The 24,853-nt window shown below is 46.9% G+C and overlaps 1 protein-coding gene across 11 annotated transcripts in view; it reads right to left on the reverse strand.

Annotated features, from left to right (window-relative positions):
- The window catches only part of CELF6 (CUGBP Elav-like family member 6), a 173,194-nt gene that overhangs the window by 42,368 nt on the left and 105,973 nt on the right, over nt 1-24,853 (reverse strand). For all 11 annotated transcript variants that reach the window (XR_014504825.1, XM_083413109.1, XM_083413111.1 and 8 more), the window contains one exon: nt 11,724-11,772. Coding sequence is in view for 10 of the 11 variants with exons in the window: in XM_083413109.1 (XP_083269235.1) it covers nt 11,724-11,772 (49 nt within the window). In the remaining variant the exon portion in view is untranslated. The remainder of the gene's footprint in view (nt 1-11,723; nt 11,773-24,853) is intronic.

Here is a 24,853-nt window from a genome sequence, read left to right on the forward strand (position 1 = left end):
GTGTGTACGTGTCTTTCTCCTTCTATGGGAAGGGCTGATTCAGAGATGGAGGGAGATAAATAACCAGAGGGTGTTGCTCACAGCTCTGGTTCAAAAAACCCAAATTCCTGCTCTACTTTGCAAAGTTCCTCTGGGATGAAAAGATGGCTGAAAGAAAGAGCAACAGGTGCATTTAAACCCTGGAAAGTTAGGCTTGCCATATTTCAAACAGTTTTTTGAGCAGCGGTGGGGGGCAAATTTATTGAGCTTTTTAAAGTTTTGCCCAAAGTTGTTGAGCTAATTTTAAGGAAAATCGCCAAAAACGACACTGCCAACATGGGCTGCGATACATCCAGATTTCCCTGGGCATTTTTATGATTTCCATCCGGACACTGCTTCTGAGTACAGTATTCCAGATATGTCTGGGAAATTCTGGACGTACGGCAACCCTAGGAAAGTGCATACCTGGGATGCTGGAAGGCTGGCCCTACCCTTGGGCAAAGTGAGGCGGCTGCCTCAGACGGCAGGTTTTGGGTGTCATGAAAGGACAACAAAGTGTTAGTTATTCACAGTGCTTTTTTCTGGGGATACTGGCACCCCTTTGACTTAACAAAAGCACTGATTTTTAAATTTTATATTATTGTGTTTTTAGTTTCAGAGAAGAGGAGAGATTATTTTCTGTCTCAGCTGTCAAAATCACTTGCATACCATATACTTTGGCCACAGCCACAGCACACGTTTAAAGCACTGTTCTAACACTTTAACAGTCATGGCTTCCAACACTGCAAAGAGTCCAGTGAACTGTAGTTTGCAAAGGATATTGAGAGCCTCTAGTGCGGACTCAGCATCTGAATGGTTTCATCGGGTTCTGAGTCAATGAGGCTATGTGACCCAGTGCAGCACAGTGTGAGCCCCCCCCCCAATGTTCTACTCTGCTTCATGGTTCACTTTTTATTACAATGGTACAAAAAGTTTTCCATGCGGCCTCTCACCCAGGCCCTACCCCAGGCCAGACTCGTTTGGCTTCGGCAAGGCAAATGCATCAAAACATTCTATAGTCTAGGCCCTTTTCACAAGCTGAGTTTAATTGCTCAAATGTTCACTGTTTTATAAACCATGAAGTGCATGCTTTCTCTAATGCAGCTTGATAAGTTGCTTTGAATGGCTATTTTCTTTTTCCTCTTCATACACTATTTACCTAAGCTCGTGTTATAATTCCATGTGCTTTGCGCTGGTGAAGATGCTCGAAACCAACAAAGGAGGAAGAGCCAGCAGAGCCGGGCTTCTATCACTGATGAGCTACTGCTGGTGCTGTACCAGAGGGGACATCATTGTTTTCCTGACCCAGTTACAGCAGTTGTCATGACATTTTACACCTTCCTTTCAGTGCCCATCACTTATGAAGATCCTTTCCGGAAAAAACGACAACAAACAAAGACCCACAACCAGGTGCCAAAAGGAGTAGTTTAAATGTGGTCAGTAGAAATCTCTGCCTAGAAATACAACCAGGTATGAAAGGTACTTTCTTGGGCTCCATGATCACTGCAGATGGTGACAGCAGTCACGTTACTAAAAGGTGACTGCTTCTTGGGAGAAAAGCAATGACAAATCTAGACAGCATCTTAAACAGCAGAGACATCACCTTGCCGACAAAGGTCTGTATAGTTAAAGCTATGGTTTTCCCAGTAGATATGTATGGAAGTGAGACCTGGACCATAAAGAAGGCTGATCGCCAAAGAATGGATGCTTTTGAATTATGGTGCTGGAGGAGACTCTTGAGAGTCCCATGGACTGCAAGAAGATCAAACCTATCCATTCTTAAGGAAATAAGCCCTGAGTGCTCACTGGAAGGACAGATCGTGAAGCTGAGGCTCCAATACCTTGGCCACCTCATGAGAAGAGAAGACTCCCTGGAAAAGACCCTGGTGTTGGGAAAGATTGAGGGTACAAGGAGAAGGGGACGACAGAGGATGAGATGGTTGGATAGTGTTCTCAAAGCTGCTAACATGAGTTTGACCAAACTGCGGAAGGCAGTGGAAGACAGGAGTGCCTGGCGTGCTCTGGTCCATGGGGTGGGGTCATGAAGAATCAGACATGACTAAACAACATGAAATGTATCCGTAAAAGGAGTCAAATTTGAACATAGCACCAAGCCATATTGAGGATATCTTTGGATGTACAATGCTGGTGGTCCCAGTGTGTTGCTTCAAGTGTTGCTGTTAAGCCTTTGTTAATAATCCAGCAGTTGTTCAATTGAATGGTTTTCTATTCTCTGTATCATGCTTTCCTCAACTCTGCCCTACCACATGCCATTAGCAAAACTGTGTGGGGTCTCTTTGCAATTGGTTTCACTGTTGCTCTTCAATCTTTATTTAGGGCTTTTTTTAAAAAGAAGAAGAAGCCTGGATGGCTCAGTTGGCTAGAACATGGTACCGGTAATGCCAAGGTTGCAGATTCGATGCCCTTATGGGACAGCTGCATATTCTTGCATTGCAGGGGGTTGGACTGGATGACCCTCAGGGTCCCTTCCAACTGTGTAATTCTATGATTCTATGAAGACCATAGGAATGTAAGAGCTCTGCTAGATCACGACAGTGGCCTATCTAGTCCCTCATCCTGTTCTCACAGTGTCCAACCAAATGCCTATGGGAAACCCTCAAGAAAAGCTTGAGCACATAAGCACTCTCACCTCCTGCAGAATCCAGCAAGTGGCATTCGAAAGCATTACCACCTTGGATAGTGGAGGTGGAACATGGCCATCATCTCCCTCTTGCATATCTCCAGAGCTTGTGGTCATCCAGCGAAGCTGGCTATTAGAAGATTCATGACAGGTATGACCGCTCACCTTTGTGGTGGGCGGCGTTGTGGCCGGGCATCTGGGCCCTCGCGGTGCCCTGGCTCAGGGATGGGGGATTGACGCCCCCTTCTGCGCCTGCCCTGGCCGCGTCATCCCCGCTCAGCCAATCTATGCTGGTGGAGGTAGCGGCGGGTCTTTTAAACTGTTGCACGGCCTGTGGCTTCCTTCTCTTGTCTCCTCGCTGGATCTCCCAGCCCAGCCCACCCACCCTCTTTCTAAACTTTGGTATGCATGCCCTTGCTAGGGACAAATGTCAGCCGCCTTGTTCTTGGGGCCGGGTAGGAATTTTTCCACTTGGCAAATTGGCACCTGCCACTTGGCTTTCGCCTGTCTTGTAGAGATCGCAACGTTGCAAGGTTAGGCATTGGGTAAGCCTTTGTTTAATGGAGGTGAGGTTGGCTGTAGACTCAGCCTGCCCCTCCTCATTAAGGGTATCCTGTTAAAGAGATCTGGGGGTGTAGATCCTGTCCGAAGCCCAGGCATGGGCCAGGGTCATGCCACGACCCCAATGGGGACCCCTCGAGGTGCCCCTATTTGATGTAAGTCATAGGGCTCCCCCTTCTGGTGGTTTACTCTTAATTTGACTCCCTGCAGAGGGGCGGGAGTCGAGATATAGCCTGGCTTCACCCAAAGCTTAAGCCAAATTGCTCATGTCTGTAACCAATAAAGTTGTGGCCTGTTTTAGCCCATACAGTGGTACCTCAGGTTAAGAACTTAATTCGTTCTGGAGGTCTGTTCTTAACCTGAGGTACCACTTTAGCTAATGGGGCCTCCTGCCGCCACGGCACGATTTCTGTTCTCATCCTGAAGCAAAGTTCTTAACCCGAGGTACTATTTCTGGGTTAGCAGAGTCCGTAACCTGAAATATCTGTAACCTGAAGCATCTGTAACCCGAGGTACCACTGTAATTCTAAATACCTATGTCTGCACGCTTATTAATCACTGAGGAACTGCGGGGCACGGAGCTTTGGCACACAGCACACAGTTAACCTATGGAACTCACTCCCACTGGAGGCCGCGATTTCCACCAACCAAAGAGGAGTGGATAGATTCAGGGAGGATCAAGCTATCGGTGGCTACAAACTATGACAGCTACACTCTGTCTCATGGTTGGAAACAACACACTCTGAATGCCCTTTGGCTTTAAAAGGGACTAGACAAATTCACAGAGAGAGGGCTATCGATGGCTACCAGTCACAATGGCTCTGCTCTGGAAGACCACAGGAGGAGAGAGGGCTCCTGTGCTTGCAGATTTTTGGCCCGTGTAAGAACAGGATGCTAGGCTGGTAGGCTCACTTGTTTGATCCTGCAGGCTCTTCTTTCTTATGTTAAATAAATAATAAGTAAAATAAATAAACCTTGATTGTCACTACACCACCTGTGTGCAGTGAAATTAAATGACCCCCCCCATACACTCAGTATTGTTCACGCTCTGTGTGCTTGTCGGAAGTCAATTGCACCACTATTTTTTTTTCCATTCAGCAGCCCAACAGCCCACGGATAAAAACTGTTGTTTAACCTGTTGGTGCGGCTGACCATATTTCTGTATCTCCTGCCCAAAGGGAGGAGATTAAAGAAATGCTGGCCAGGGTGTGAGTAAAGGTAAAGGTAAAGGTACCCCTGCCCGTACGGGCCAGTCTTGACAGACTCTAGGGTTGTGCGCCCATCTCACTTAAGAGGCCGGGGGCCAGCGCTGTCCGGAGACACTTCCGGGTCACGTGGCCAGCATGACAAAGCCGCATCTGGCGAGCCAGCGCAGCACACTGAACGCCATTTACCTTCCCGCCAGTAAGCGGTCCCTATTTATCTACTTGCACCCAGAGGTGCTTTCGAACTGCTAGGTTGGCAGGCGCTGGGACTGAGCAACGGAAGCGCACCCCGCCGCAGGGATTCGAACCGCCGACCTTTCGATCGGCAAGCCCTAGGCGCTGAGGCTTTTACCCACAGCGCCACCTGCGTCCCAAGGGTGTGAGTAGTCCCTAAGAATTTCCCTCACTCTCCTGAGGCAGCGGTTTTTCCGCGATGTCATCCAGCGAACTCTGGAGACAGCCCATGATGTCATGTGCTGTATTCACCACCCTCTGTAGGGACTTCCTGTCCGTGGCTGTCAAACCAGCGCACCACACTGTAATACAGTATGAAAGGACACTCTCTATTGTGGACCGGTAGAAGGAGATCATCAGTTCTGGTTTGACATTGTTCTTTCGCAAGACCCTATGTTCACATTTAAAGGTGTATTTTATCTCAATGCATGCACTTCCAAATGCATTTTATCCTGAAATATGTATTTTTAAAAATACATTTTGGTATGGTGTTTTTTGGGTGGTTTTTTTTTGGGGGGGGGGATTCTTTTATTTTTTGAGAACCGTACCACAAAAGGAAGAGAAGAGTGAAGTGCAATGGATAATTAAGTTCTGAACCACACATTAGTTGAGGAGGTGCAGATTAGGTCACTTTGCAGAAATAAAATTCCTCAAGCATCCCTAATCATTGGCTGTCAAGTGTTCCAGCTGCTTGGTTGGCCTCCCCTCTTGCCTCAGAAGCCCTCAGAGGGAGCTACTGCCTGGCAACTGCCAAGTGCCAGCGAGGGAAAGCTGCTCAGCCCCCACTCCCTTGCCTCAGGCTGTTGGAACTGCAGCAGCAAGGATCATTCACTTTGTAACTGAAGGGTTAACCCTGTTAGTGTTAAAGTCAACTAGCCAAGAGGAGGAGGATGCTACTGAGTAAGCAGGCACAGTGGCATGATTTCTAGAGAGGTTACACATGCTATTATGTTTGGTTGAATGTATCCCTATTATGCAGGGACGCGGGTGACGCTGTGGGTTAAACCACAGAGCCTAGGACTTGCTGATCAGAAGGTTGGCGGTTCGAATCCCCACGATGGGGTGAGTTCCCGTTGCTCGATCCCTGCTCCTGCCAACCTAGCAGTTCGAAAGCACGTCAAAGTGCAAGTAGATAAATAGATACCGCTCCGGTGGGAAGGTAAATGGCATTTCCGTGCACTGCTCTGGTTCGCCAGAAGCGGCTTAGTCATGCTGGCCTCATGACCCAGAAGCTATCTGCGGACAAATGCCGGCTCCCTTGGCCAATAAAGCGAGATGAGCACCACAAGTCCAGAGTCGGTCCCGACTGGACCTAATGGTCAGGGGTCCCTTTACCTTTACCTTTATCCCTATTGTGCATGAGGAAAGAAAAAAAACTTTAGGTTCCTTTCTGCTCAAATTATATACAGTTTTTGATCAGTTTCCTCAGTAAAGTGTTATCAGGACTTCTTTTCTCTCTGGGCACCGCCTGTGTTATTTAAGTAGCTTTGCCAGCACATAGGCCATCAGTGGGCTCTGCTGTCTACTAGGTGGAGGCTAAAGGGCCACACCAGGGAACGCAGGCAGGAAATGTCAGTGGAGTAATCATGTGGACAGCATGTTTATTTCTCTCGCTGAAACTATGCCCAGTCTGTGTTGCATTGTGCAAATCTTTTGTAAGATGCCTTGAGAGCAGGATATACATATTCTGAATCAGAGATGGGGAACCAGTGGCTCTCCTGATCTCATTGGACTGCAGCTCACATCTTCTCTGACCATTGGCCATGTGGACGGGAGCTCCTGGAGGCTGGAATCCAACATCTGGGTGGCCACAGGTTCCTCATCCATGGGTGTAGCCAGGGGAGTGCTGGGGTGCACAGCTGCCCCCCCCCCAAATCAAGTAAAGAAATAGAAATACTTAACTGACCAATTGTGTCGCAGATAACTTGGTTCTGCCCCCTCCATCATAATGCCTGTCCCCCCCCCCCTGAAATAAATCATGGCTATGCCCATGTCCTCATCCTCTCCCTTTTTACATGAAAACCTCAACTAATTGCCTTGAGAATAAGGCCAATTTGATAAGAGCATAACCAGTGTTATTCTTCCAGAAAAAGAGGGGCCAGAACTCACCATGAATACTTCCCCTGTCCTCTTATAATGGCAGTGGGACCCACCTGAGAAGTGCTGGAACTAAGTTCTAGCAAGTTCTAGCTTAAAAAATGCTCTGGACATAACCTTGTGTTGCCTGCCCTGGAGCTCAGAGACAGGAAATGCCTAAAACTTCTCCATTAGACTTTTCTGTTCTCTGCATGCTGAGGTCCATCTCCTGGAACAGCTTAGGAGAAAACAGAACTCAACGGGACCAAAAAATAATAATAATACAATATTTTTTTATGCATACCCAGCCCTCCCCGGCCAGAGCTGGGCTCAGGGCAGCTAACACCAATAAAATTACAATAAAACATAATGGGGGGGGACAAACAAAAAAAACACCCCAGTTTAATAAAATACGGGTTAAAATACAATTTAAAATGCAGCCTCATTTTAATACTAGCTCATAAATCAAAACCATAAGGGGAGGGAAACGTAAGGGTCAGACTGAGTCCAAACCAAAGGCCAGGCAGAATAGCTCTGTCTTGCAGGCCCTGAGGAAAGAAGTCAAGTCCCGCAGGGCCCTAGTCTCTTGTGACACAGCGTTCCACCAAGCCAGGGCCAGTACTGAAAAGGCCCTGGCCCTAGTTGAGACCAATCTAACTACCTTGCGGCTTGGGACCTGCAAAGTGTTGTTATTTGTGGACCTTAAGGTCCTCTGCGGGGCATACCAGGAGAGGCGGTCCCGTAGGTACGAGGGTGACGAAATGTAGACAAAGCAGGCAAACCACCACGAAAGGTGGAAGAACAAATCTTGATGACTGCCTGCCACAAGATATAGCCAGGCTTTTGTAACAAGCTCACAGAGGGAAGGAACAGAAGCTGCCTCTCCAGGCATCCTCTACCTGGGGGTGTCAGAGGAAGTTTCACAGCAGCACCTAAGTCCCAACTGGCTCTTGCCCCCGCCACCCCAGGAGTAATTGTGCTTGATGCAGGAACAGGTTCATCAATCAATGGGGAACCAGGCTGAGGCCAGCTCCTCATTGATTCCCAGGGTGCTTTATCTCGACTTGTGCTGCGCCTCAAATGCAATAATCCATGGCTGCCTGACATTTCGAGGGGAGGAATCGGGTCTAACTGCAGGCAGGAGTGACAGAGCCACCGCAAGGCAGCATCAGAGCAGTGACCTTTAAGATCCCAGCATTGGCCCCAGCCCAGCCTGTAATGAGATCAGCCAGAGAAAGAAAGGGGTTGATGTGGTTGAGACGTCCAGGCTTGGATGGGGCTCTCGCAGCACCAAAATGTCTCAAACTGAGAACATGTGGCTGGCTGGTTGGGAGGGGAAACAAAAGGACCCCTGAGGCTAAGCAAAGTGAAATGAAGAGATACCCAGGAGGAGGGCATCCGTAGTGTTGCCATCCTGGCTCCTCTGCTATGTCCTTCTGGCATTACCAGGTGAAGACGTTTGTTTTTTTTTAAAGATATTTATTACAGAAAAAAGTGTAACAGAAAAAAGAAACAATGAAAAATTTAACAGACAATACATCAAAAATAAGAAAAAAAGAAAAAGAAAAAGAAAAAAGAACAATACATAGTAAAAAGAAAAAAAGATAAACACATCCAAATTCCATATCATTATCTTTCATTTACTTGTTTCCTCGACTTCCTCACACCTCCCTTTTTGTATTCTAGTTCAAATGCTAATTCAGCAAATCCTTTCCCAAATTTTTATTCTATAAATTATCTTAACTCAATCTAACTTTAAATTTTCCACTTTAGCCCATTAGCAATCAGTTTTTACTTACCGTATTTTTTGCTCTATAAGACTCACTTTTTGCCTCCTAAAAAGTAAGGGGAAATGTGTGTGCGTCTTATGGAGTGAATGCAGGCTGCGCAGCTATCCCAGAAGCCAAAACAGCATGAGGGATTGCTGCTTTCACTGCGCATCGATCCCTCTTGCTGTTCTGGCTTCAGAGATTCAGAATATTTTTTTCCTTGTTTTCCTTCACCAAAAACTAGGTGTGTCTTGTGGTCTGGTGCGTCTTATAGAGCGAAAAATACGGTAATTCTTTACAACATTTCTGCTAAAACCAAATAGCTTCATTCCGGCATGCTGAAGACTTTTAAAAAGAAAATTCTCCCAGGCCTTTCAAGAAACTTTGATCTTGGTGTTTCAAAATACTGTTTAAGTGAGGTTTGCCTCATTTACCAATCCCTGTAAGCTGTAAAAAGTGCTCACTGCAATATATATTTTTAATGTTGCAATTTGTTGTTTTATGATACTGTGTTTTAATAATGCGTCTTAGCATAGGCACATATAATTCTAAAAATGGAAAGAACCACAAGGGTTCTCTAGTTGAATCCCCTGCAATGCAGGATTTATTTATTTTTGCCCCATGAGGGACTTGAACCCACAACCCTGAGATTAAGAGCCTCATGCTTCTACGGACTGAGGTAGCATGAGACTCTTAAACTCAGGGTCATGAGTTTGAATCCCACAATGGGAAAACATTCTTGCAATGCATGGGGCTGGACTAGATGACCCTCATGGTCCCTCCCAGCTCCACAATTCTATGATAGTCTTATGTTTGTGAGCAATGTTATTTAGATGGCCTATAACTACTGCAAAGGAGAGCCAGATGGACAGAAAACCTGGCAAGGGGAGGACTTCATTTGCAAATATTTCTTTATTCTAAAAATTTGCATCCCACTTTTTCTCTACAGAGCTGAAAGAAGCACAAACATTTCTCCTCACTCTCTCTGTTTTATTCTCACAACAACCCTGTCAGGTCCTGGTCCAAAACTCTAACCATTAGGCCACGCTGGCTCTCATTATCGTTAGTCCGCAGTTCCACACGAGACTAGAAAAGGTGCAAACCGTGGTATTACGTACAAAATCCATTGTCACAAGACTCCCAGCTTTCGATTGCTTTAAGCTAACCACTTAGCTGCTGGCCCCTATGGATTGGAAGAGAGGCTTGATAGAATGCAAATCTGCTAAATGCAAAAAGCCCAATGGGCAGCTGACTGGTTTCGGTTGCTCAGGGGAAGGGGTGGAGTTTCAGTGCCTTGTTTTAACCTTTAAAGCCCTATATGGCCTAGGACCCTCATACCTACGGGACCGCCTCTCCTGGTATGCCCCACAGAGAAACTTACGGTCTTCAAATAAAAACATCTTGAAGGTCCCAGGCCACAGAGAAGTTAGGCTGGCCTCAACTAGAGCCAGGGCTTTTTCGGCTGTGGCTCCGATCTGGTGGAACACTCTGTCACAAGAGACCAGGGCCCTGCAGGACTTGACATCTTTCCGCAGGGCCTGCAAGACAGAGCTGTTCCACCAGGCCTTTGGCCAAGGCACAGCCTGACTCCCTCCCTCGGCAATCTTCGCGGAGCTCTGGCCCAATGGTTGCCAGTGGCTTGAATGTATTAATTTTATAATGAATGATTTTAGAGTGTTGTTTGTGCTGTACTTTTGTACTGTTTTATTGTTGTTAGCTGCCCTGAGCCCGGCTTCGGCTGGGGAGGGCGGGATATAAATAAAATTTATTATTATTATTATTGTGCTGTTCCTCGTCCCTCCCTGTGACTAGCAGAAACAGAATACATTATGCAAAAGAAGAAAAAAAGCATGCAAATATGCAAAATCTGCATTATGCATGCAGGTGGCTGCATCCCTATCCATGGCACAGCATTCTGATTTCTTTTCTTATGTATAAAGTTGATGCACCACTGTGATCCACAGCATGCATTTAAAGCACATACGATGCACAGTTACAGCACATGACTTCCCACAATTCTCAGGCAGCAGTTCCCATGATTCTTTGTGGGAAGTCATGTGCTTTAAATGCATGGAGTAGATTGTGCAGGACTGTGCTATGATCATCAATATTTTCATTAACAGAAAGACTGCTTCACAAGCCTCTCTGTGTCATGAACACTGTGTATTTTTTGAAGAAAGTATCTGTGGCATCCAAAATGTGTGCCTATCTAGTAGGTGCAGCCAGGCATGAAACAAATCCAGCTGTCAATCACATGTTCCCATCCATCCCTCAAGGTTCACCCCATCCAATGACAGTGTCCTGCTGCCTCTTCCTGTCCTCCCATTGGCTATGCTGCAGGCAGCCCTCATGGCTGACGTACCACCACAATAAGAGAGCAAAGGATAATAGAATCACAGAATTGCAGCAGTTGGAACCCCCTGCAAGGCAGGAATATTTTGCCCAATGCAGGACTCGAACCCATGGCCCTAAGTTTAAGAGCTTCATGATCTGCCAGCTGAGCTATAGCTGCAAGCACCAAGCCAAGAGCCTTGGAAACAGGAAGCCCATGTCAGCAATCTGCTTACATCAGCAAACCTCTCAGAATCCTTTCTTGAGAAGCCACTTTTGGGAGAGAGATGAATAACAAGAAAAGCCACTTTGGGGAAGGGGGCAAACCACATTAAAGGCAGGTGAAATTTTAGAGTGTGTTAGCCAGAGCAACTGAGTTAAAGGGTGCAGACTGGAGCATCAGCCTCAGCAAGAAAAGCACCTGTGTTCTGCGTATGGTATTTATTTGTTTAAATTAAACGTTTTATTATCTAAGCTGTAATAAGGGCCCCCAAGGTGGATGCACAAAAAGAAAACAGAGACGGAAAATGCAGTTTAAATTAACAAAACCAAACACTAAAACCCAGAAAGAACAAAAAGGTGGTTTTACTCAGATTTATTTAAATTAATGGACCTTCATCCTGTTCACTCATTTTAATGAGGAGATGGTGGTCGGTGGGGCTGCATTGATCTCTCGGCTTCCAAACACCTCACATCTCTGCTGCTGACTGAGAGGGAAACGGGCAAAGCAGAGGGGATTTTGGCACAGTGCAGCTGCAGTGCTAGAAGTGTCTGATCGGCCGTTACCGAGTGGTGGTGCAACTGTGCTCCCAGGCGAGACACTAAATAGATCCTCAGGGTTAGTTAGTCAAGCATGGATGAATGGGTTGAAAATGAAGAGCAACCTACCTCCTCGGCCCTCGCTGTCTGCTGGCTTCACTTGGATTGGGCGGTTCATCTGTCAAACAAAACACAGGCACCCTTGGTTAGAGTCTAGCCATCCAGTACTCCTCAAATCAGCTTAGCTGGTTAGTCAGAAGGCTAGTGATTCGGCGGAAGCAATCAGAGGGATGCTCAAAATGAAAGGGATGGGAGGTTGCCTGCTCTCAGTGGGCTTACAGTCCCTGCAAAGGAGAAGGCACACAGCTTGTCTCTTGAGGCTTAGGTGGTCTCAGTGGCACAGAGCGTCTTCCGTCAGCTTGGGCTGGTGGCCCAGCTGCACTCCTCTCTGGGCAAGGGTTGCCTAACAACTGTTGACTATGCTCTAGTAGTCTCTAGGTTAGATTACTGCAATGCATTATACACAGTGCTGCCTCTAAAGAACATTTGGAAACTTCAGATGGTGCAGAATTTGGCAACCAGGTTGTTTACTGGGGCAAGATGGTTTGATGATACAGTGGTACCTCGGGTTACATACGCTTCAGGTTACATACGCTTCAGGTTACACACTCCGCTAACCCAGAAATAGTGCTTCAGGTTAAGAACTTTGCTTCAGGATAAGAACAGAAATCAGGCTCCGGCAGCGCGGCAGCAGCGGGAGGCCCCATTAGCTAAAGTGGTGCTTCAGGTTAAGAACAGTTTCAGGTTAAGAACGGACCTCTGGAACGAATTAAGTACTTAACCCGAGGTACCACTGTACTACACTGATCGACTGCACTGGCTGCCGATTAGTTTCTGGGCCCCATTCAAAGTGCTGGTTTTCACTTATAAAGCCTTACACGGCTCAGGATCGCAATACCTCAAGGACCACCTCTCCCCATAGAGCCAGCCTGGACCCTGCAATCACCATCTGAGGCCATTCTTTGTGTGCCTCTTCCATAAGAGGTTTCTCAAGAGACAATGGAGTGTGTCTCTGGGGGTGAAGTCAAACCGCTGTGTTAGCAGCAGCAATGAAGTGACCTCCCCAGGGCGCAAGCCTGGGCAGTCTGTCTGGAGGTCCTGGGCTGTTCAGACAACAAGACCACCCCCTTTGGCATTGCTGACATGGTCCAAAGGAAAGCAGAGCAAACAGTTTGGCGGCAGATGTTGCCAGAAGGAGGCATACAAGGTGCTGTCAAACAGTCTTAGGAACTCCACTCCAGGTACCGTATTTTTCATTTCATAAGACACACTTTTCCCCTCCTAAAAAGTAAGGGGAAATGTGTGTGTGTTATGGAGCGAATGCAGGCTGCGCAGCTTTCGCTGAAGCCAGGAGAGCAAGAGGGATCGATCCCTCTTGCTCTCCTGGCTTCGCTTCGGTGGAGAGCCGCTGCACAGCTTTCCTTCTCTCTCACAGCGCCCCTTCAGCGAAGTGGGAGGAGAAACGGAGCCCTTTCCATTTCTCCTCCTGCTTTGCTGGAGAGGCACTGCTCAGAGAGGGAGAGAACATTTTCTTCTTGTTTTCCTCCTCTAAAACTTGGTGCGTCTTATGGTCAGGTGTGTCTTATAGAGCGAAAAATACGGTATGTGTCGGGTTTACTCTTTCGTCTTTTCTACTCCTGAAGATATCCCACAATGGAGGATCAGAGTTTTCCTTCTCCTACATGGGTTACCTTCTCAGGTTGATGAACCCCACCCACCCCTCATTTTTCTCTACGGCACTTGCGGTATCTGCCTTCTTGACCGTTGGATGGTCTCATCTGCTCCATCCGCCAGAGCCTGCCTTTGCATGTACCCAGATATCATTATCACAGCAGCAGCAGCCATAGATGGGAACTACAGAGTTACGTGGAGTGGGGAAAATGGAGCGGCATATTCGGGGAAAGGGCATGGGTGCCTAGCTGGAATGCCAAACAGCATGACACCAGTGCAACATTTTGTTGCAGGCTTCCACTTGTCCATTCTAAGCCGCAGACTAAGGAGACAGGATTGCAGCGAATGAAAAAAAGAGGAATGCAGCAGTTACATCGGCAAACGAGGAGTAACAGGAATGCCTGCACAAGTCCCCAGGGCACCACAGCACAGCAACAGTATTGTTTCCAAAGTCTTCTCCATCGCTCTGGATTTTCCAAAACGGCTGCAGCCCTCCTTCCTTGCCTCCCAGAGCCACCTGACCACTCTCCTCCTGCCAATCAATCTTGCTAATTGATTTGCGTATTAGGAGAAGTTGTTGATGCCATTTGATGGCTATTAAAGTCGATTAAAGCTCCTTTGCCTCATCAGAATGACAGATGAAAGGAGGCTGATGTATCCAATCATTCATCTCTGCACCCCCATCCCTGACTGCCTCGCTGGACACGCGGGGACACACACAAATATCGCAACTGCATACTACATCCCCAGCTTGCTGAGCTCTCTGCAGGGGAACTTCTGCAGGGAAAAGCTGCAAGTCATCTGGACCGGCCATCCTGAAGATTCAGATGCCACTGAACCCTGGAGGGGACCAGGAACTCAACCACGTGTATAGCTTCTGTTTGCCTTTGGATTTCCAAGTGAGCATGCAAAGGTAAATTTGTGATAAGATGGCCACAGCATCTAGAAACCAGGAACTATTGGCAGTAAAAGGATGTTTGTTCTCCTTCCTTAAGAGGTCCCTATAGCTAAATCAATTCTTCTGTTTGCTTGTTTATGCAATGCAACCATGAGCCATAAATGGCATAGTGGCTGGGCACAGCCTGGTTTGGTTCTTCCTCTGATTCCTGGCCCACAGATACGTCAGATGCAAGAAATTCTCGTCTGTACATAGGGTTAGGCCTTCTCATTTTAGGGGGTGAAACTTAATTTTTGCAAATTTCTTGAGGTGGGTCTTAAAAATACGTTTTAGGGTGTGAGGAATAAAAAAATTGGTATTATTTTGTGACTGGATGACATTTAACTTGGTAAGTCTAAGTCTGATGAAGAAATACCTTCTGAAAATGTCAGGTAATGCTAAATAATAATAATAATAATAATAATAACAACAACAACAACAATAATTATAATTACTTCGTGCTCATTCTTAACGATTTCTATGCAATTTGACACATGTTTTACTTACTAGGCATAACTAAATTATATTAATTGAACCCAAATATATTTTGGATTCCCAAGTCATGTTGCAACATTTTGGAATCCCTCATTTTTGGAATGTGAAAGTTGCAAAATTCAACATGCCCACAGTGATAAATAATGAGTAACACAGATCACACCCGCGACATACGTTTAAAGCACTTTCATGCCACTTCAAGGGCCACAGCTTCCTCCCAAAGAATCCTGGGAACTGTAGGTTGCTGAGGATGCTGAAAGTTGTTAGGAGACGCTTAACGAACTACACTTCCCAGGATCCTTTGTGTGTGTGGGGGGGGAGCCATGACTCTTAAAGTGGTATGGTTTAAATGTTATGGTTAGGATGTGATCCGAATGACCCTTGCACTACGGAACCGTCTAGTATAGAGCCCACATGTGGGGACGAGGTTTGTGAATGTGCTTATTTACAGTGTCACCCACCCTATGCTTGGGAAACTTGTGGGGCTTGAGGTCTTAAAAAAAAGGATAAAAATAAAAGACCAAGAAAGAAAAGGTGAAATCTTGCTATCGTCTCCAGCATTTACAGGATGAATCAAGGCAGGGCAACTTGGAAGGAAGTCTCGCTGTGTTCCTTTCCCAGCTTGTTTAGGATTGCAGCCTTAACATAGCTTTTCTGGCAGGGATTTGGGCAGGCTATGGCAGTACTAAATTAACATCTCTATTTCTTGCTTTCTTGGTAGCAATATTTTTTAACAGAATATATTATCTGCTGTTAGCAGTGTTCTTTTATCATATGATTTTCTTTAAAAAAATGTTGAATACTGTTAGACCCTGCCCTAAGGGTCTATGCACACACACACAAAACACTTGGTGCTAATGATCCTTAATGAAATAAACAGGTATTTATTTAGGGAGGTCACCTTTTTGGCTCCACTGGCCACAGCACTCTCAGGTCTGGCCCTGAGGCATAGCTGTCAACTTTTCCCTTTTCTTGCGAGGAATCCTATTCAGTATAAGGGATTTTTTCTTTAAAAAGGGGAAACGTAGACAGCTATGCCCTAAGGACCAAATTTGACAGGTGAGTGGGGGCAATCATATGATGTCATTATGATATCAAATGACTGATAGGTGGGGAGATCTCCCCACACTCCCCCCTAAAGCTCAGATGTCGGAGATTTAAAGGGGCGCACAGGGAAACTTCCAAAGGGTTTAAGACAGCTCAATCGTGTCTGTATCAGACCCCAAACTGCTTCCCAGCTGTTTAAAGAAGGGGTGGGGAGGCTGCTTCAAATAGCACTTTTGCAAAGCATTTTAAGACAGAATCTACACTCTTGTTGGGAGCACTCTTTGAAGCAGCCCCCCTCCTTGTGTTGTTTAGGCTGCTTCAAACAGTACTTTGCAGCTTTCAGCCAGTACCTGCACTTCTGTCTGAGCCTATGAAGACTCAGATAAGAGTGCAGAGATGGACTTAAAGCGCTTTGCAAAAGCACCCTTTGAAACAGCCTCCCTGCTCCTTTAAGTGCATGAATGGGCAGCAGTGGAGGTGGAAGATTTCCCACACACACACACTGCCACCATACACTGCTCCCTTAAAGGGGTGAGGCATCTTCAAAGGGCACCTTTGTTCTGCTTCTCCTCTAAACTGGTGGATGACAGCAGTGAGTGGTGGGGATAAGGTAGCCCCCCACCCCCTCTTGTTTAAAGGAGAAGGCAACAGGCTTTAATCATCATACTGGTGACTAGAGAGGAAATCCTGCTGACATCTGTTGATGGGCAGGTGGGCCTGTTTCTTCAGGAAACTGGACTCGTGGGTCAAACTGGACTGTCTGGTGGGCAAAGATTGGCTTGTGGGTAGAGGCACCCCACCCCTTATGTAGGGCTATGTAGGGCTCATTCCCAGGGATGCGGGTGGCGCTGTGGGTTAAACCACAGAGCCTAGGACTTGCCGATCAGAAGGTCAGCAGTTCGAATCCCCACGACGGGGTGAACTCCTGTTGCTCGGTCCCTGCTCCTGCCCACCTAGCAGTTTGAAAGCACATCAAAGTCCAAGTAGATAAATAGGTACTGCTCTGGTGGGAAGGTAAACGGTGTTTCCGTGCGCTGCTCTGGTTCGCCAGAAGTGGCTTAGTCATGCTGGCCACATGACCTGGAAGATGTACACCGGCTCCCTTGGCCAATAAAGTGAGATGAGCGCTGCAGCCCCAGAGTCAGCCACGACTGGACCTAACGGTCAGGGGTCCCTTTACCTTTACCTTTAGGGCTCATTCTAAACAAGACACATGCATGGCCTCTGCCAAAGCAAGTGAGGCTGGCAACAAAACGTTGCAGCGTGGAGTTACCCAGTTCATTGTTTCTGCCCCAGTCAGCAAGCCACACCCTCTTCCAGAATCCCCTATTGTGCCACTACCCCAGTTTTCTGTCCCCCACCCACCATAACAGATGCACAACATTTCAGGCCACTGAGCATGCTCAGTCTTAATTCGGCTGTTCTGGGACTTTCTCCCCATGCCACTTTGCAGGTTTTTTGTAGTTTAGCAAACTTCAAGGTTTCCCAGGCTATGCCAATACCCCGCTCTTGTTTCTCAGTGGCCCCGTTCTGGCTGCAGTTCTGTTGGCACACCTCACCTGAGCTTGCCATTAGGGGGATTGATTGTTCCTGAAGGGACAAAGAAGGAGCGAAGCCCAGGATAGCAAGTGGAGACCAACTTGCCCCACTCCCCAGTAACTACTGCCTCTTAACACCCTGTGTCCCCGCGCACCGGGATGGCGGGCAAACCGACCAACAGAGGCATTCGCCGCAAAGTTTGCTGCAAACTTCTCGTCCGCCGGAGACCAATGACAAATATTTCCTTTCAATTACCCCTGGTTCATAAAGCTAATGCTTGTTCCAAGCGACGGGCCGTATCTATCATTTCGCGGCCTGCCTCCTCACTACATTAGTTTTATGGCCCTGTGCCTGCGATGGGCACGTCGGATCCTGCCAGCGATAAGACGAGCAAATTAGTCAAACTGACACTGAGGGGAGTTTTTACGAGGGCGGGCTCCAGCCTGTCTCCTGCCACCGCTGCTCCTCGGCCAGGGAGCATTCAGAGTGCTAAGGTGGCCCCCGCACACTGGGGCGTGTGTGTCCCTGCATTACCCCTCCCTCTGGCCACTGACCGGCACTCCTGTGTGTTTGTGTGTGGCAAGATTATATGTCAAGCCCTCTCCCCATGTCAGGGAGGGAAAGGACACTTTTACACACCCAGGGAGCATAATGGATGAGCATTTCCTGGGAAGCAGTCGAGAAAGACATGAACGCATCAAGACCCATTATGTAGGGGTCAGGGCATGCAAAACACTGACCTGGAATCGCCATAAGCATCTGGGGTGTGAAAACCACCAACAAAAACACACACACTTGCCCCCCACGCCACCCCAAGATCTGTTAAAGGTGGGGGTGGGAAAGATTTTCAGAGGTGAGGCCACGTTGAAAACAGATTCCTAGTTTTTCTCACCGTGAGACCAGAATAATATTAAATGTCCCCCAACTGCTTTGCTACAAACTTTTTTTTAATATCTGCACAATATCATCAGGGCAGTTTGCTGAGCCCAAAGGATATTGCCATGCTTTGTACCAAGAGTCAAGTAAACACAAGAGTAATTTAATTTCCCACCTCAATTTCCATTTCTTTCATTTCTTCTGAAAAAAATAAAAAAAGCCTAAACCAAACACATACAGTGGTACCTCGGGTTAAGAACTTAATTCGTTCTGGAGATCCGTTCTTAACCTGAAACTGCTCTTAACCTGAGGTACCATTTTAGCAATTGGGCCTCCTGCTGCCGCTACTCCGCAGCTGTGTGATTTCTGTTCTCATCCTGAAGCAAAGTTCTTAACCTGAGGTACTATTTCTGGGTTAGCAGAGTCTGTAACCTGAAGCGTCTGTAACCTGAAGCGTCTGTGACCCGATGTACCACTGTACAAACTGTAGACAAATCACCCCCCCCCCCGCTATGTTTTGAAAACCTTACAAAAACAACATTTTGGCATCTCAAGCTAGAAAAGGCTCTGGCTTACCAAGCCCAGCTTAGCCCCCTAGTTCTGGCGATCAGTACCGGCCAGTACAAAAAAACCCACTGGTTCAGAGTGTGCTCTTTCCCATCATGTACCAGTAGCATGCTATTTTCTTGAAAGAGAGGTTGGTAGTATCCCTCATGCAATGGCAGTAGGTGCTGCCCAGGGGCGTAGCATAGGGCCGTAGCCCTGGGTGCATTTAGAGGGAGCACAAGCCAGGCACCCACACACAGGGATCCCCGCCCTGCCTGGGCCCCAGAGCTTGGCCTTGCCTTGCTGCTGTGCCCCTGGTTCCCTCGCTGAATGGCTGCCCCAAGGGCTTGCCAAGGGCCATGTTGGATGGCTGGGCTCTCCCTTGTGTGGGTGGGCCAGCTGGCCCATGAACCCTCTGTGTGCCCAGCCTCTGGTCCTGCCTGGTGCATGTACCTACGTGCACACGCATGCCCCGGGCGCCAGCAAAGGACGCCACGCCACTGAGCGATGCCCACTGGTGGCACCAGAACCAATGACAGGCAGAGCCAACTGGATATAGTTTTGCCCCCTCAATCCTCCTCACTGCTGAGTTCTGCAAGGGGCAACACTGAGAGGAGGAAGATGGAAGTCTTCGCCACCCCTTGGACTGGTTGCAAGTCAGGTTGGCAAGAGCTGGCTGAGAGCAGGCTGAGGTTGGTAAGGCGACGTCTCATTCACCCCAATTCACCTCATTCACCCTCCACCACCCTCATGGTCTCAACCCCTTCCTGTTCTATAACTGCCCTGAGTTGATGCCTCACAGAAAGTTAGGCCCAGTGAGATTTTCTTTCCCCTGTCACAGTGCAGGGTGAGTTGAGAGCTGCCTCATTACCCCCAGTGTGCACTCAGGCAACCCCAGCTGGACAGAGGAGTGGAGCACCCTTAGAACTAGTTGGCTGCCCACTCTGGAAGAATGGCAGATGAAGGTGATGGACTATATGGAATTGGCGGAAATGACCGGCAGAATCCAAGACCAGGGAGAAGAGCTGGTGGAAAAAGACTGGAAGAAATTTAAAGACTATTTACAGAAATATTATAAAATTAATGAATGTTAGAAGGATGTTGGATTGAGGTTAAGGGACTTTTAGTAATAACGGTATGAAGGAATATGTAAAAATGGAATGTTAACAGGTTAAAATTTAGAGGTATAATATATTAAGATCAAGATAAGGACAAAGTAAAGACGGAAAGGATTTGCTGAATAAATAAACTGAACTGGAGTACAAAGAGGGGAGGTGTGGGGAGGTCCGGGAAACAAGCAAATGCAATATATGTTATGAAAAATTGAATTGTTTTTAATTGTTTTTCTTTATTATTTTTTGTATGTTTTCTTTTTTCCTTTTCTGAAAATTTTAATAAAATATTATTTTTAAAAAATAGAACTAGTTGGCTGTGCCTGTAATTGCTTCTGGTGCAACTTGCTTTTTGGGCTCCCTGCTTCCCACTCCATCAGCCTCAATGGAGACCAGGCAACACCGCATGTCAAGAGAGGGGGTGTGCTTGGGGAAGGGGAGGGCAAAACCCCTACCTGGGATCTCCCCCATCCTCTCCCTGGCACACTTATGCAAGTAGAGCACCATGTGGAGATGTAGCTAATGGTTAATCAGTAATAATTATTTCTCTCTGTGTTTGTTTCTCCAGCTCTTGTGTTCCCAGAGGATATTTTCCAAATCCTGTTGACAGAGATTACATTGGCAGCAAGATATAGTCCCCAGGAGGATGAGGCAGCCCGGCAGCCCTCTAGCAACACAAGACAGCACACTAGAGCACAGAGAGAATTCACGTCTGCAAATCAGGATATATCCCACCACTGCTTTATATGGAGAAAAGCAATTGGTCCAGTTAGAGTTAGCTTCTATGTGACTGCACTTATGGCCACAACAAGAGACTCACTGTTCTCTTTTCCCAACACCATTCTGTCTTTTAAAAGATTTAACATAGATAATGCAAACACTCTACAGGATGAAGATATACTGTACGAAGAAGCTGTGCAATCTTTTTTTAAAAAAATTATGGTTGTTTTGGGTACTCTATTTTAGTTTACTATTTACAAGTTTGTTCCTAAGTGTTTTCTATCAGTGGTTTCAGACTGCCACTAATGCCGTACTCCACCTCCCAAAGGGGGAATACGTTGCTAAAGTATGAGAAGGATTAAAAAAATATTTTAAAAGATGCAGATTTGCATGGAATTTGCATGGGGTAATTTATGTATATAAATGCAAATTTAGAAAGTAACTGTCATGTAAGTAGAAATACAATACTTCTCGCCATAACGCAGAAGCCCAGGTGACCTGTGTGCCTTCTCAGTCTGCTGTTCAGGGTCCAACTGCTGGTGGGGAGCGTCAAGCCCCCTTCTCTCCTCTCAGGGTGTTCCTTCTCTTTAAGCCAACTTTCCCCAATGGTGCCCTCCAGATGCAGCTGAACCACAACTCCCATCATCCCTCTCAGTCAGCTATGATAGCTGGGAGTCAACCTAACACCATCCAAAGTCCCACCACTCAGGGAAGGGTGCTTGAAACCTTACTTGGAGAGGACAGTCCTTCAAACAGAGGACCTTCCAATAGAAGCCTGAGACACTGGGCGACTCTAAGGAAAATGACATTTCAAAAAATAAAGTTAGGGACTTTTAATGATTTGTTTCTCTCTTGTGTTCTAGTGGTCCAGTTTGCTTGTTTCCTCCCTCTCACTCTGATGGGCAAAGCCTGCCATTTTCTTTGCCTGCCTATTTTTGCTTGTGCCTCTTGGGGTGTGGAGCTTGGGTGGTGCTGGTGTATTGGACCCTGGATGCTGATTTTAGGATTGTTACTGGTGTCGGTAACATAACATATTGATTAACAAGATTAAGTACAGATCCGAGGCACAACTCTACAAAACAGACCCACCTCTGGCCTCCTAAGACAGATGTCATGCTCACGGGTTTGTGGTGGTGGTTGCCGTTGTTATCTAGAACCCCAAAGTCCACCAACCAGAGCCAGATGCAAAATAGGAGTACTGGATTAGAGAATTCAGCCCAGAATTTTGTGGGGGTGAGCATGCCCCTAGAGTAGGGAGGCCAGAGAATTCTGTTGAAAACATAAATGGGAGTGGAAATTGCTGTTTGCTTATTTGTCCCATGTCTGGTACGGAAATCAATCCAGCAGATACGATTGCTATTTGCTGCTGCTGCTGTTGCTTTCAGTTTGCAAATGATATATAGTTGATTACATACCCTCTCCCCAAATGCACTGTGTTTCCTTTGCTTTGAAATCCATGGGGCAGAATAGTGGAACGACCATGTAACTTTTGTAATTTACCTAATTAATTACATAAGTTATGCAATTTCATCACAGCAAACAGCAAGGTTGCTTGTGGTTGCTTCCAACTCTACAATTCATTTCATTTGGGGGGGGGGAGATCTAATACTTTTCAGAGGTGTGCATGTCTCCCTTCTCAAATATGAGTGCTGTGTTGTTGTTTTTCTTCCTCTCCTTTCTTACCTCGGTGGAGGGGAAACTGGTCTTCCAGATGTAATTGGACTCCAACAACAACAATCAAGCAACATCTGCAAGACCCTGGCTTCCCCACCCCGGCTTAAAAGTGCCTGGGGGGTGCACACCAAGCAGCCTGCATAACATCCCTCTGAGCAAAACACCCCGTGGACATAATGGTGCTACATAATGACACAGAGTCCATTTCCTCGGATGCAAAGCTGAGCTCCACTGTAACGAGAAATGGACTTTTCTGCATCCAGACCTGGAAACAGAATACTTCTCAGTGACTCCATGCAGATTCAGTGCCCCTGTTATCCTTTGGAAATCAGCTGGTGTTGTGAACATACCCATACAGGATCTGGTGGTTATGCATTTTGTGTTTTTATATTGTGATTTTATCCTGTTTAAACGCCTTGAGACCTGCAGGTTTAGGGCGGTATACAAATTTTAATAGTAGTAATAGTAGTAGTACTAGCAGTAAAGTAAGTGCAGTTACAGTTAGTCTCACTAGTTGGCGCTAATGATAATAGAGTTGTATAAGAGAGACCAAAGTAAAGTGTTCTTTGCTACTCAGCACTCTTAAGAGTGTGTGTCTGAGCCTTCTTACACAGCAACCACGACACAAAACTGCGATCCCTACACCTTCCCTTTCCAGAAGAAGCAGCACACAAAGTCTTGGAGCTCATGGCAATCGTGAATATACTGATGCAACAAGTTAGACTGGGTTTTGCCCTTCGCCTGGAATAGGTTAAATTACATTGGGATAAACAGAGGATAACAAAGGAGACTGGTAGCCGATTCGTAGTGCTAGCACCCCGAGATAAAGCTCTGTCCGATGGGTCCTTCCTGTGCCTGGGACTGTCCTAGTGGCTCAGGGCACCGTGCCAGTCTCCTAATGGCCTGCTGTGGCTGGAGAGCATTAATGGCACTTGCGCATCCTCAATGCATGCTCTTCTAACCTGCCTGCCATGTGGGCCTCTGCAGATCTGTATAGCCCTGCAGGAAATGAGATAAATTGCTCTCAAATGAGCTAACACCGCGCAACATACCCTCCAAGGCTAACACTATCAATCTTCCCTCTTACTGTGCCCCAGCAATGGGAAGGCAAAGAGGGGTCCAAAATGGGCAGTTCCCAGATAGCTTCCCAAATGTGCCCAAGCAGCTCCTGACTGATGGCACGCCAATCTACTGCGCTCGCAAGGAAAAATAGCGATAAAGGGGCTTCAGACGTACCCATAGCCTTTTACGCCAGATGGATTTGTGCTAGAATCCAGTGGAGGCTGGTCCTCTGGAGTGAATGAGGCCCAGCTCCACCAACATCAGTCTACCATCAGCCAGCCTTCACCGGCCTGCCTTCTCCAATTCAGTGGATCGCACTGCTTCCCCCTGCTTATTCTCAGTGTTGCCCTCGGAAGAGCCTCTCCAGATTCACCACCACCCAGGGGCGTAGCGTGGACAGGGCCACAGGGGCAGTTGCCCTGGGCACAAAGTTCTTAGGGACACAAAATTTCAGAAGCGAAAAAGAGAAAGTAGTAATAAAAAATAAAATAATAGTGTGCCATCCCCCCCATGCAGAAAATCTCCCAATGTTTGTATGGGCAGACTGAGGAGCAGATTTGGGAGACGGACAGTTGCTAGGGTGCCTTCTGAAAGAAAGATACCCATTCCCATGCGCTCTGGCACCCGTCCCGGTGTCCCGTTGTGCCAGAAGCGGTTTAGTTATGCTGGCCACATGACCTGTCTGTGGCTGGCTCCCTTGGCAGCAAGATGAGTGCCACAACCCCATAGTTGCCTTCAACTGGACTTAACCGTACAGGGTTCCTTTAGCTTTACCTTTTCACCTGCTCCCAACCAATCCCCAGGTTCATTCTCTGCTGTACTTGATGCTCACAGGGTGCTCTGGCTGCCTCTTAGGTAGATCGCTGAGCTATTGCCCCTTTGTTCCATGCTATCAGCCAGCAGTGCTGAGGAAGCTTGGCTTGCCCAGGTGCTGCCACCACAACATCGGAGTGCATCCAGCAATATCTCATTGGTGCAATAATAGCAGAATAGTGGTAAATCTTTTACTGACCGACCATGCATCATTCTGCTTTGCTAGTTGTTCTGTAATACTTCCCCAGTGTCACAGCACCACAACCATCTGTAGGTTCACTCTTGAACTGCAGTGCAACAGAAGCAAGACCCCTCCTCCCAAAACAACAACAACCCTGAAACATTCTTGGTATAAAAATAAGGTGCCCAGAACTGACCAGCTAGATAGTAAACTCCCTGCATGTTCCAACAGGGAGAACTCTTTCGACCCTGAATCCCTATTGCCTTGAAGACACAAAAGACAAAGGCCACCTCAATTGGGTTCCTTGGCCACTGTTTCTCGAAGCTGATTGGTTATGCGTTTTTATATTCCCACCCCCCCAATCTCAGGGCCCATGAAGTATTGAACAATAAATTATAGTACAATAAAGAAAGAAGCGCAAAAGTAAAACAATTCTTTTAAGATCGGTAATACACAACGGTGGAAAATAAATACACAAAATTAGAGGATAAGCATGCCAACATCTTTTACCACAAAAAGCAGTACA

Source organism: Podarcis tiliguerta (assembly GCF_965153285.1).
Source record: "Podarcis tiliguerta genome assembly, chromosome: 14".
NCBI lineage: Eukaryota > Metazoa > Chordata > Lepidosauria > Squamata > Lacertidae > Podarcis > Podarcis tiliguerta.